This window comes from Zingiber officinale, chromosome 7B (genome assembly GCF_018446385.1).
Source record: "Zingiber officinale cultivar Zhangliang chromosome 7B, Zo_v1.1, whole genome shotgun sequence".
In the NCBI taxonomy this organism is placed as follows: Eukaryota; Viridiplantae; Streptophyta; class Magnoliopsida; order Zingiberales; family Zingiberaceae; genus Zingiber; species Zingiber officinale.
The window spans coordinates 65975196-65989137 of NC_055999.1; the positions used below are offsets into that span (position 1 = coordinate 65975196).

Consider the following 13942-nt stretch of genomic DNA (forward strand, 5'->3'; position numbering starts at 1 on the left):
GTTTATGCTTAATTTATTTAAATGTTATTCAATTCTAGTTAAGGTGGTTGAATTGTTTGAAATGTTTATATTTTAAATTTATTTGATCAATTATTGAGTTTGATAATATAATTTTTAAAATTCATTTAAATTTTTTTATTATTTATTTAATATATTGATAAAAATTTTATTGTTGAAATATTATTTAATAATGTTATTCACAAATATTTTTATAAATATTAACCAACTGAGTAGGTACATTTAAAATTATTTATTTAGTTTGATGTGTTATTTAAATTTATCTATTTAATTGATATTAAATAAACATAAATAATTATAGTAAAATTGAACATCTTCATGAGTATTTGATTTATATAAGGTCTTAAACGGTTTGGATAAAGTCCGTTAGAAATAAATAAATAACAAGAGAGGTGCTTTTTGGAACTTTGCCATCTTCGTTTGGGGGTTTAAGATGCACGCATGGGGAACAGGGACGGACCCAGAGACAATCGATAAATCAGGGCTCAGGGCTCAGGGCTCGGGAGACGGCTGAGAAGAGACTCGAGTGAGCACGAGGGCGGTGAAGAAGAAGTGGCTGGCGTGGTGGAAGAGCGGCAGGAGGAGGAAATGTGACTTATCCAAGTTATCCGTTCGCTGCTCCTCGTTTGGAGGCCAAAAAGGGTAGAAATCAAGCTGAGTTTGCATTGTTTCTTCTTCCCCTTCTTATACCTATCATTTTAGGTTTTGTGCACTACCTTTACCCTTTTTAAAGTATTATTTTGTGATTTTTAGCTGCATTGTTTTCTTTAGCCCCTTCTACAATCGTTTAATAGAACTTCTGGTCATTTATTTTTGTGAAAGATCTGATTTTTTACATCCTGTTGTCCTGATTTTCGGGCGTTCGCATCAAAAAAAAAAAACTCTACTTTGGTCTGCTCTTATGATTTTCTTACCACGTGTTTTCTTCTGATAAGGTTTGGAACACCTTGAGGGAGGACGAATGGGGTTGGCTTATATTAATCCACTGGAACTCTTTGTTTTCGAGTACAGAGTGAAGGTAACTTCTTTAATTGCATGCTTTGAGAAGGAGATGGGCTTATCTAATTCAACTTATGCTAATTAATTAGATATCTGTGTTGCATGTTTGAGGAAATTTAAATTCCTTTATAAGCCCCGAGTATTTACCACAAGAGAAGATATACTGCTTTTTACCATGGATTCAATATCAATATAAGAGTGTATATGGAAGATTTGATCCACAAAACTTAAACCGGTCATACTTGAGACTTGACAGTAGTCGCTAATATGGCTAGAAAAATTGTCCCTTTTTTCCTTTGCTTCCATAAATAACTATTATTATCGTGGCATTCATTATCTGATGGCCTTACCATGAATTGGTATATTCATTTTGCTGCACTTTGAAAGGAACTAGGCAAAACTAGGCTAGTTCATATATTAATTGATGGAATTCTACTTTTGGCTATGTGCCTCAATTATAGAGAAAATATTAGGAGCTTGATATAATGTAAGAATAGTGTCACAGGTATAGTTGTGTCCAAAATTAGATTCATCCATCTCATACCCTTACTTTAAAGAAGCTTTTTACATTAGAGTTTCCCTGTTATTCTATTGTCAAATTCCTTTGTTGATTGAGCATCTTTGCTCATCTTTGGATAGGAAAACAAATACTTATCTTCAAGAGTTGAAGTAACAAACTGTCAAGTCTATGTGATCCAAACCTATGTCATAAATATTTCTAGAACATTTTTATTTTTTTTGGTCCACGAACACTGGCAATTATTAGATTATTTAGTTTTTTTTTTCTTCCCTTCTATGTAGTCCACTATTTTCTTGATCCCTATAAACTTTTCAGATAGTTGCAGATTTTTTTTTTCCAACTCATATTTGATCTTCGTATCACCAATGCGGAATAGTTCCTAGCTTTTCAGACAATCATGTAAGGTCTATGCTGCATTTTACATTGTCTAAACTTTTTTGCACAATTCCACAATACAGAGCCACATAACCTAGTCTTTCAAATTTTCATCTTAGGTTATTACACGATTATAATACTTGTCAGAGAAAAGGCTATCTGAAGATGTCTTATATTAGTCAGCATCAAGACAATTGACCTTTACCTATTCAAGAAATAAAGTATACATATCCAAAATGGGATATATAAGAATGTTCCTCGTTTTATTGATATTGAGAGCTCTACTCACATTTGGAGGATAGATAGAGCATGTGCTTCTCCCTCGTAATCAAATGCGGGTCACAGATATTCCTACCACCCTGTAATGAATAGGATATACTACTTAAGTTCATATGTATTACTGATTTTTTCACTTCAACTTGGCAAAACGTACCATCAATGGCTAAAAAATTATTATTTACTTTTCTCCAGATTAAATTTTATCTAGGGGAATACTGTCAAATTCCAGAATTTTCATGCCTGCTCTATTTATCCTTCTTGATTCAACTGTTTCACTGCTGGCAACTGTAATCAGGTTTATGCATAACTAAAAATTACACATTCAACATGCCTTCTGTGTTTATGAAATAATACTAGTACAATTGCTTGTGTAAATGTTATATAGTAAATCTCGTTGTTTTCTGTACCCTTGTCTATTTGCATTTGTTTGTTAGTATATATTGAACTTCAATGAAGTTAATGCCTATTGTAGTAGCAAACGCCAAGACTTTTCTGATTTTTGTTGTGCTAAAAGTTTATTTTGCTCTTCCTTCATTAGCATCGAGGAGGATATTAGTCAAGCCCTTTCTGTGCATTGACCATGCTAGCAGTCTCCCATTTCCTTGTTTACCTCGATAATTGACCAGCCACATCAAGTCTGTGAATGTAGGGATGGCTAGAATTTGTGTTGTTGGCAGTCAAGTTAGATTCCTGTCAGGGTGAAGAGACTTTATTGATTAAACATTACCGTTTCTATCTTTCGATCCTGCTTATTTATTTGTCTTGAATTCTTTATGCAGTTGCAGATGTTTTCTTGTTGAAATGGCATGGCTAAGTGTTCTACAGATCATTTCTAGATTAATCATGTTGCACCTCGTACAGTTAATTTAAGACTTTGCTTTTAGTTACAAATAAAATTGTCTTGTTACACTTTCCTGCTTATGAAAAATGCATTTATTTCAAGCAGATATAGAAACTTTCTGCTTGTGATTTAATTTCGGTAATGGATGAAGGTGGGCAAAGAGAGAATGGAAGGTACAAGTCTGACCACTATAAACCTTCTCATGCTCAGGTACATGACACGCCTACAGATTTGCTTTTCTAACTTTTTTCAGAAGCCCAATTGCAAATAGTTTACTAAACAACATTATGGATCATTTTGTTGTCCTATTTTGATTTTTCTGATCATCTAACATCATGGTTGAAGGACTTATCGTCCAAAAAGTATATATTTATGACATGTTACAAAGCAGAAATACTTTGGATTGTCTGTTGTGTCTCGATCATATATTAGATATACTTTTCACAAGATGCTTCTCATAATATACTAGAAATATTGAATTTTAAATAGTTATGACAATGTTTCAATTCTTTATACAAAACTGCATTGACATGCACCACTTGACCAGTGACAATGAACGCAAAACTGCCTTAAACCCCTTTGTTCCCTTATACTTGATCTTGTTTGATACGAAGTATACGGTAAGGTGTTGTTGGGAGCAAGAGCTCAATTTGAGAACTAGCAAGATGTTCTGAGGCAAGGACAAAGTTCAAACTATTCTCTTTTTTTTTAGTTAGCACCAAGTATCCAGTTTATGTCAACTAATACTAGGGGTGACCTGCTCTATCCCATAGAAGTTTTTCACCGGCCAACAGGGTAAATCGGAAAATGTTTGCAGTGAGCGGTTCTCAACGTTCTTAAGTCAACCGTCCTTAAGAAATTCATCCGTTAATTCGCCGAAGCTAGGACTCAATCCTTAGATGCTTGGGAAACTGAGAAAATGCCCTGTAGCTGTACCATTGCCTCGGGGCAAGTTCAAACTATTCATACACACCATTGGTGGATCTAGGAAGACACTAGTAGGGGTAATTGTGCCCATTGTGCTTAAAGATATTATTTGAGGTAGTATATATTTTATCATTAATTGACCTAGCAAAATAGTTATTGATCACAAAATAAAGTTAGAATAGTCTTTCATTTTTCTCGTTGCACCCATCCAACTTGGATATTTGAAGGAATTTCATTTTCTTTAGTAATTGGCATCACTATTTATTTTTCATAATTATTTTTCTCATCATTGTTCAAGTCCAATGTGTTTAAATTATTCAACTCATAGCACATCTTCAGAATTGTTAAAAAAATTATTGTGTGAGCAATTATTTTAGTCAATTTTGCCTCCACTGTTTTATGGGTCTTGGATTCACCACTGACTTGTTGGTTGAAAGAGAAGTGATAACTAGAACTGAAAGGATTATACAAGAAGATGCTTGACAGTTACCGATGGAGTTGGTTTCAGTCAGCGCTGGATGATATGGAGGCTGTTATCTAGCAATGAAGATGTTATAGACTATACGGAGGATGGTACTGAAACAATCAATTCCTCATTTGAAACTCATGGGGTTGGAACATATTGGACCAAGCCTTGGTTCCATGGTTACCAAAATTTTAAAGTACGAACGTTTGGCAGAATTGATAAAATGAGGTTTTAACTCGAATACTTAATATGATTTTCATCTAAAGAAGGCGAATTAAGTCACAATTCATTTTTCACCTTATTGTATTCAGTCATGTTATAGATTTTTATGACAAGCATGATGGACACATAAATGATTGCAGTTTGTCTAATACTTCTTATGTGTGTAATTTCTAAGCCTTGAATTATTTCGCAGTGGATGGTGCCTCAACATCACCAGAAGGAGAATCAAACCATAAAACTTATCATGGCTGAACGAGACAAAGCTCTACGGGAACGCGATCTTGCCATTTCTGAGAAGAAAACTGCTTTGGCTGAGCGAGACATGGCATACCTCCAGCGTGATGCCGCAATTGCTGAGCGGGACAGTGCCATTGCAGAACGTGACAACACAATTGCTGCCCTTGAATATGCAAGAAGCAACGGTATGGGCGGTAATTGCGGACTTGGCTGTGGTAATAAACATATGTACCCGCAGCAACGCCACCATGTTCAACATGTCCAACCCCTTTCGCAGCACATGCCGGATCCTCCCTACAACCTTAAGGATGAGGCTCCGAGAGAGGTATTGCCCATGTCGACCGCTTTGAACACAGATGTCAAAGCCTGGAATGTCAACAAGCCGAGGCAAGGAATTAAAGTTGGACCTTCCCCATTGAAGAAGTTGAAGACACCCAGGAAGAGCAAAACCAGTGGAGCTAATAGGCAGGTCACTATCGCAAAGACATCTGATGATTGGAAGGTGGATATTGGAGGGGGTAATATGGCTAAGCAGGTTTTATTGCATAAGCATGACGAATGGGAGAGTCGAGACCTTGGTCTGAATCAGGTCACATTTGACGAATCAATGATGCCAGCACCTGTCTGTTCATGCACTGGAAAATACCGACAATGTTACAAATGGGGTAATGGTGGATGGCAGTCTTCCTGTTGCACGACTACTCTTTCCATGTACCCACTTCCGGTGATGCCGAACAAACGCCATGCCCGTGTCGGAGGGCGAAAGATGAGCGGTAATGTGTTCAGGAGGCTTCTCAGCAGGCTTGCAGCAGAAGGCCATGATCTATCTCTGCCAGTGGACCTCCGGGAACACTGGGCTAAGCACGGGACTAATCGATACATCACCATCAGGTGAAACAAATCCATGCAAAATTGTCATTGATGAGTAGGAAAGGAGTCTATAGTGTATGTCTGTCTCTATTCCCTCGATAGGGAAACTAGAACTTAAGGATTTTGCGTCTAGTCCTATAACTATGTAGTCTTTTTGGATGACCAAGAGCTTAGTTGTATGTTTAAACTCTGGGTAGTAGTGATTCTATATCTTGAACATGAAGGAATTCATCTTGTTTATATAATGTTTACGATGCATGTTTCAAATATGGTAGTTGGTGTTTCAGTCGATTAGTTGACGCTCGATCAAGCCATTTTGTTATAGATCTCATTTTATATAATGTTTACGATGCATGTTTCAAATATGGTAGTTGGTGTTTCACTCTTCAGGTTTACAACTCCATTTTGTTATAGATCTCATTTTCATTCCAGAACAATATTGTATGATTGGCAACTTGTACATCAGGGTTTTAAATCTCCATTGATATTGTATGATTGGCAACTTGTATCGAGGGTTTTAAATCTCCATCAATATTGTATGATTGACAACTTTGTATCGATCGACACATCAGTGTTTTAGATCTTGGTCTTGTCATTGATCTCAGTTTCATTGTATGATTGGCAACTTGTATCGATAGACACACATCAGGTATTTAACTCACCATTTAGTTATTGATCTCAGTTTCGGTATTGCCAACTCGTATTGGTTGACACTGCACGCGGTATAGGTCGACACATGAAGAATGTGATGTCCATGAGGAAGAGTAAAAACAGAACATGAATTTTGGAAGAATTTAAGCTGCCTCAGTACAATAAATTTGTCTCTATTTCCACCTGATTTGAACACACACACACACACAAAACAAAACTTAAGAGAACAATTCAAATAAACATGAGAAATTAATAGCTTTATTTCCTTTATTTTTCTCTTTTACTTCTCTCCAAGTAAACATATTATGAACATCCAACATCAAAATCGAGTTTCTATCACTGAAATACACATATATAAAGTCAAGAATTTATTTCCCAAGTCTGTTAACTCAAATTTCATTGTTGCATTTTTATCTAAATGACAGTAATTCGTCAAAAAAGAATATTCTTAACCGAGAACAAGAGCTCAAATTAACAGCTGAGGCGGTCACATCGAGCGATCATCTGATCCTTCTTTCTTTGAGCAACAGTTGCTACAAGCATCGATACTGATGTCCCCTGCAGAATATTTGTGGATGTTTCTACATTCCTAACATGTTCCATATACCATCTCTTCCTTTCGACAATCTTCTAAAATAAATCAACGACTATCGAAGATTCTCTTGAAGCGTTCCATAATCACAGGTACATCTTTCTCAGTCAATGTTGTAAAACAGAAACGAAACCACCCAGGTTCGATGCAGTGGCATGCTGTTCCAGGGGTTGCATTGATCTTTGCCAAATCAAGCAACTCCTTCCACAGCTCAAACTCACCTTTTTCGCTGTATGATTTCATAAATTGACTCATATCTGCCCAACAATAAAATCCACCACCACTTTTTACACACTTGATTCCCAATTGTTTAAGTCCATCAACGAACAATGCATGCATCGCCCTGAGCCTACTTCTGTTTACCTTGATGTACCTTGTAATGAAGTCGGAATCAGTTAGCATCGAGATGAGCAAGCGCTGTGTCGGAGCCGAAATAGAAGAGAACCTTGTCAACTTTGAGGCAACTGAAAGAACTTGGTCGTTGAAGGAATAGATCAGACCGGTCCTAAAGCCTGGGACAGAGAGATCCTTGGATAGACTGTATATTATGTGAACCCTGCTTCTATCAAATTCATCATCGGAGTTCAAAATCTCTGCCATGCTCACAAACTCTTCATTGCCGTAGGTCGAACCTGCAAATACTTCATCGGCAATGACATGGATGTTCTTCTCTGTAGCAAAGTCAAGAAGGTCATGTAGCAATTTTCTTTGCAGCAGATTCCCAACTGGGTTGGAGGGATTCGAGAAAAGAACAGCCCTCACTTTTACACCTCGCTTTTTTGCTTGATCGTATGCTCTTTCCAAAGCAGCAATGCTGAAACTAAAATTATCAGTGCTTCGGCATGGAACAGGTATCACCTCTATGCCAGCTGTCCACTTAGTATTCCTGTCGTACCTGCAAGTTGAGATGGCCATGTAAGATTTGTGTCTCGGTACAAGGTGAAGGTAAAGGTTATTTCTGGTGGAACGAGAAAATCAACCCGGGGTAATATGGTGAAGGAACAAGAAATCCATTTCCATGATCTCCCAGGCAGAAGCTGAGAATCTCGATTGCTGAAGTTGCACCTGCTGTCAATATAATTCGTGATGGATTGAAGGAGACTGATCCTTGCACCACTTGCCCCATAAATCCCGCAATAGCCTGTTAAATACAAATAATAGGCTGTAAGCAAACTTGCAACGCAAACCATAGACTTATACAAGCTTACACCCGAAACATGTGTCCCAAATTCAAAGAGGCTTTCATCTCAAAAACAAATCGAACTCATCGAGACTCGTGTCTTGATATGCAAACACATGAAGTTGGTCATGCTTAGCGGATTGATCATCCACCCTTGGTGTCACACGAAGAGGTTGTGCTCAAAGAGGAGCAATCCCGATAAGAGAGGAAGAATGCCTAGTGAATAGAGCAGTCACTTAGTTGAGCTTGAAGGTAAACAAGCTTGTTTGTTTATCTCGAGCGAAGCTTGAGCTTTTACTGAGCTCAATTAGCAACATATTAATGTAGAATGCTATTTTAGTCAATAAATAATGAATGTATTACATATTATAGTAATACTAAATTGTCTTAAATCACAAACTCTGGCAATTCAACAATTCCACGGATCCTCATCCTAGTACACATAGGAGACGAGTACCACCTTTGATTATAGATTAATTGGACAAAATATACTATATGTGTCTCCCTCCACATATCCACAAAACACAGACAATGTAATTGTCCATCTATTTAAAATGATAAATGCTAACACTTCCAAGAAATTTTACTTTTGCTGATTGTTGCTTCAATATAAAGAATGACATCTGGCACCAAAAACCACACCGTTTGAAATGAGAACAAGAGAAAGAATGCATGGTTACAATGCATAACAAAGACTGGATTCTATAGTGAGATGATTACAAATTTCAGAAGGCACATCTATTTGCAAAAGAATGTTGCATAATGCACATCATGCACGCTCCTAATTAATGCATATCCATTTTTGATATGTTACCTCCGTTCTAATTGTGATTATTATAGACAAGGGTCTGGTAATCCAAATAAAATGCATACAATAACAATCACATGCACCATGAGAAAGACCAAATAATAACAGAAATCCACCTTCACAAGGACATGTGTTTTGTTTCTTCAATTATCCTAATACTTCAAGTAAATACTATAAAAATATTATAATTTCATAGTCTAATTAGATTACTTACTATAACTAAAACCATAGTAAGTTTCTTCTAAATAAAATAAATAAGTATTTGAACCTTGAATTGCCCTATGATTCATATTCCATAATGTATCCTTTAATGGTTCAAACAAAAAAAGACAATTCACTGTTTTTTTAAGTCTCTAAGGAAATTTATGTTATTTTGTTCTCTCTAAAAACTTTATCCAATAAGTATTATAGCCTTCTATCTAGTTTCAATACACGTTTTACGTAGTAGCTTTGTGTATAAAAAAAAAAAAATCTTTAGTATTCCGTCCTAACAATAATTAATTGTAAGAACTATAGCGATTCCTGAACTGCAAAGCAATTAAAACATCTTGAATAAGCCGATGCATTCATCCATGAAACCATTTAGAAAGAAGCAAAGCAAATAAAAAACTGTTGCTTCTAACACACCAGAAGTTTGGCAGCTTAGAAGATGAACCAAAAAAGGAACATGGTCAATCAATGGAAATGGCAAGAAAATTAATGTCAGAATTTATTAGACTAAGTTTTGAGAAAGAAGACCATCTACTCACCATCTTCAGTTCCATCAAGCCATCGGAAGGCTGGTAAGTCGCTAATCCATTAATGTTCAACCCACCCTGTCGTTCATCGAACCACGAATTCTTCGAATTTGTAGCAAACCAGCCCTCGATCAGATCGAAGGATAACTGCATTAAATGAACAAAAGATTTTAAAACACCGGAAAAGAGGAAAAAGTTTTTTTTTTTAAAAAAAAAGGGGGAAATGACTCTGTTTGAGAAGGGAGGATGAGGAGTCTACATGGTTCTCCGCGAGGCCGAGTTGTATGACGCCATCGGGGTTGTCGAGGGGATGGTAAGGGTCCTCGGAGCACTTCTTGTACCCCACGAAGTAGGCCGCGCTGTCGGAGGATTTGGCGACGGATACAGCGCGGGAGGAAACAGCGGCGGGGCTGCGAGCGGAGCCGAGGGAGGCGCGGGATAAGGTGCGTACGATTCCGGGGAGCTCGGCCTCGTCCGCGGGAGGAGAAGAGGAGGAGGGCGAGGGGGAGGAGCGGTTGCGCTTGAGGTAGATCTGGAGGAAGTAGAAGAGGGCGCAGGGGATGAGTGAGCCGAGAACGAGGCCGCCGCGGCCCTGGACGATGCCCTGGAGGGGCACGATGAGGCGCATGGCGGCAGCGCCTCCTCCGCGGGCGGAGACCGGAGGGAAGGCGAGGGGGCCGGCTGAGGTCGCCTCCTCGTCGGCGGGGGGTGCCTTGGCCTCAGCCTCTGGGTTCATCGGAGGAGGATAATCATTTTATATTTTATTTTTGTTTTTTTCGCTTTTATTTTTGTTTTTTTTCTAGAAGCTTCTCCTTCACAATTTGATTGCTTCGAAGGCTTTCCTTACTATTTTATATCTTTTTTGGATAATAAATATAATAATAATAATAATAACAATAAATGAAATTTTATGTTTAAATCCTTTCCGAGATGGTGGATTTTCCACTCCACTCCATTGACGTTAACGTTCAAAGTACGATATAGTTAATTTTATAATTTTTTAGAATTAAATCATAAACTATTGAATCATCGTAAAAAGATACACTATTTTAAAAAATATCTCATCTAAAATATTTTATCCAACACTATTATATTTAATTATAATTATTTAATAATTTTGAATTTGTTAGAGTAACTTTGGTCAAACATGTTCGATAAGGATCTCCTAAACCACTTTTTATAATCTAGGGGATGAATCATTCATATTTGTGATAGGATTGTTGTCATGATCCAGTCGTAATTGGTTACGATTCCTTTCTGAATTCACCGTCCCCACTAAGTTATAGTTTGGTTCGGAGCGGGCGCCCGGAGGCTGTCCGGAGGACACCGGTGGTAAATAAGTGGTCAGGTTGCTGAGCACCGAGCGAGGGTCTCCTCCGGACGACCTCCGGCCGCCCGCTCCGAACCAAACTATAATTTGATGAGGACGGTGAATCCAAGAAAAAATCACAACCAATTATAATTGAATCACGATCACGATCCAATCATAAATATAAGTGATCCAGAAAATCTACTCTCATTGATAAAAAAAAGTCGGAACAGCATAACATTAGAATATTCTTTTGATGATCGGAAGATCCCTTCATCTTTTGAATCATTCATCGAAAGAAACTCTAACACGTTCAGTACTATAATCACTACAATGTTCTTATATCACTCGGATCTAACACGTTCAGTAGCTCGGTGTTCCATTTTTCCACTCAAAAATTTTCGCGTCGAAGAAGAAATTTCCCTTTTCACAACATCTTTCAGACTGCGTTAAATGTAAAAATCTTAAATTGGCGTCTTCAATGTGAACCATATGGTCAACTCGTTGACTGGCGTAGATCCGGTAACTAAACTGCAATTAAAACGTTTGTAATTCTTCCATATAAAACAGAAACCTACTACGTGTGTTTCTTATTTTTATTTCGACTTCCATTATATTTTATCAAAAAAAAAAAAAAAAAAACTTACTACGTGCGCTGCACACCGTCCACGTTTCCCTACTCCCGTCTTATTCTCCAATTAATTGGAAGGAAGTATAGATCCACGTCTACGTCAACCCTCGTAATAAGAACGCCCGCATTACATCAGGAACGTACGCGTGGTCGAGTCAACGTAAGAAGATCCCGCGTCCGGTGACCGGAACGTCGATCCCAATCTTCTAAATTCTAAACCACCAAGTCAAAATTAAACCCGTCTGCGTCCCACAGCACTTAATCATGATTAATAAAGTAATTAGGATTCAACTAATCCGAAGATTAATTTGGTTCGGATTTGACTCTGTTTGCTTTTCCGTCTATAAATAGCCAACCGCATCCAGTTTCATGTCGGCGAGGAATCAATTAATCCAACCAAGATGCAGAGGGAAACGGCTCCGGCGAAGGGCACGGTGACGGTGAAGGTGGGGGAGGAGCAGCGGCGGTTCGCGGTGCCGGTGAAGCACCTGAGCCACCCTCTGTTCGCGGAGCTCCTGGAGAAGGCCGCGGCCGAGTACGGCTTCCACCACTCCGGAGCCGTCGTCATCCCCTGCACCGTTGAACACTTCTGCCATGTCCGCCACGAGATCGAGCGAGACCTCGCCGCACTCCGCCGCCACCACCATCACCACCACCACCACTCCCAGTTCATTGTGCCCATTTGGAAGTAAAGCCGGCGACTAGTTTTTATGTTGTTGGCTTCTTTAATGTCTTTTTCTTTTCATCTTGATATCTGTAATAGATCTGGAAGAGTTTGATCATGAATTTAATTTTTTTTAAAAAATAATTAGCTAAATATTAAGAAATCAAAAATCATTCGTCATCTTTGATCTGCTATTTGTTGATGCATAAATCTTCTTATTCAGATTCAATTATTTCGTAATTTTTTGGAAAATTAAGAAAATTTCAAAGGAAGGAATCAAATTGATTCGGCTAGCTAGACTGAAGTGGATTCGGGTGGGAAACTAAAACTAATTTCTTTTGCTCCACAACTTTCATATATGTGTTCTAAAGGAAAGGCACAGCGCATAAGAGAATCTACAATCTATTACAATCTATTTCCATTAAAATATTCATCATCTTATCCCCAAAAAAAAAAAAAAAAAAAAAAAAAAAAAAAACATGAAATATATCGTTACATACTCATTATAATAATATATGTGTTTCTCTCATACTTCTTTTAACATTAACATTTATTATTTATGAATCTCATAGTTCACTCAATTATCTTAAAATTATATCATATTAAATAAATAAAATATATTTTAAAATATTTAAATTATTATTATTTTTTTTAATAATAATCTTACTTTTAAAAAATAATTTTATTTTTTTTTTAAAATAATATACTACTAAAAAAGAAAATAATAATAATAAAAAAAGGATGAACGACGTTCAAAGTGATGAATGACGTTCATCCCTCCCCCACTCTCTCTCTCTCCTGTGAATGAGTATTATAATACTTATTTAATATCTTATTATGGATGTCCTAAGAGATAGGATTATCTCGTGAGGCATATCAAACACATGTAGTGTTTGAATTACTAGTGATACTAGATCACCACGTCAGGACTCAATTGTGCTAACAAGATCGTGAGGTTACAATAACAAGTGAGGAGATTAAAATGAGAAGACATAGGAACATATTGAGCCTGGGAGCAGATCTTCTGGTCCACAAAAAAGTGGATCAGGGGATGGATCATTCCCAATTGCGGTCGGATTGTGATTGTGATCCAGCCGCAATTAGTTGTGATCCCTCTATGGGTTCACCATCCCCATAAGGTTATAGTTTAGGTCGGAACGGGTGGCTAGAGGTCGCTCGAAGGCTGGTAGAAGTGGGCAAGTGTCTAGGTTACCGGGCGCTGAGCAGGGGACGGACTTCGGTCAACCTCCGACTGCCCGCTCCAACGCAAACTATAACCTAGTAGGGATGGTGAATCCAGAGAGACATCACAATTAATTACAGCTAGATCACAGTCACGATTTGACTGTAATTGAGAGTGATTCATCTCCTAATCTATTTTTTGGGGACCAAAAGATCTGATTTCATTGAGTTCGATAATATATTCGGTCTAATAGACTTGACTCTATAACTAAAGTGTCAAATAAATTCTCTCCGTGGGACACATTGATATCTTCATGTGCTTATGTTGTTTTAACCAGAGATGATTCTTCTAAGTTCATGTGAACCAATACATTATTCAATAACATATTGAAGAAGAAAACTTAGATCCGTGAGGCTTTCAATCGAAAGTAGAA

The 13942-nt window shown here is 37.6% G+C and overlaps 3 protein-coding genes across 5 annotated transcripts; 2 read left to right on the plus strand and 1 right to left on the minus strand.

The window, feature by feature from the left end:
- Positions 1-443: 443 nt before the first annotated feature.
- LOC122005919 (barley B recombinant-like protein D) lies at positions 444-6021 on the plus strand. Of its 2 annotated transcripts, none has more exons than XM_042561166.1 (4): positions 444-660; positions 954-1036; positions 3138-3242; positions 4841-6021. In XM_042561166.1, exons 3-4 carry the CDS (start codon positions 3174-3176, stop codon positions 5777-5779), a joined length of 1008 nt encoding a protein of 335 aa, XP_042417100.1. In that variant the 5' UTR covers positions 444-660; positions 954-1036; positions 3138-3173; the 3' UTR covers positions 5780-6021. The 2 variants fall into 2 exon arrangements, with proteins under 2 accessions (XP_042417100.1, XP_042417101.1); XM_042561167.1 differs by having other exon boundaries at positions 3184-3242.
- A 620-nt stretch (positions 6022-6641) lies between these two features.
- On the minus strand, positions 6642-10480 carry LOC122005918 (probable aminotransferase ACS12). The gene is made up of 4 exons (XM_042561165.1): positions 9982-10480; positions 9735-9869; positions 7978-8138; positions 6642-7892 (listed from the first exon to the last, which is right to left on the minus strand). Exons 1-4 carry the CDS (start codon positions 10456-10458, stop codon positions 7046-7048), a joined length of 1620 nt encoding a protein of 539 aa, XP_042417099.1. The 5' UTR covers positions 10459-10480; the 3' UTR covers positions 6642-7045.
- A 1527-nt stretch (positions 10481-12007) lies between these two features.
- On the plus strand, positions 12008-12418 carry LOC122003791 (auxin-responsive protein SAUR32-like). Of its 2 annotated transcripts, XM_042558808.1 has the most exons (2): positions 12015-12116; positions 12171-12418. In XM_042558808.1, the coding sequence occupies exons 1-2, from the start codon at positions 12064-12066 to the stop codon at positions 12352-12354; spliced, it is 237 nt and encodes a 78-aa protein (XP_042414742.1). In that variant the 5' UTR covers positions 12015-12063; the 3' UTR covers positions 12355-12418. The 2 variants fall into 2 exon arrangements, with proteins under 2 accessions (XP_042414741.1, XP_042414742.1); XM_042558807.1 differs by having other exon boundaries at positions 12008-12418.
- Positions 12419-13942: the final 1524 nt, after the last annotated feature.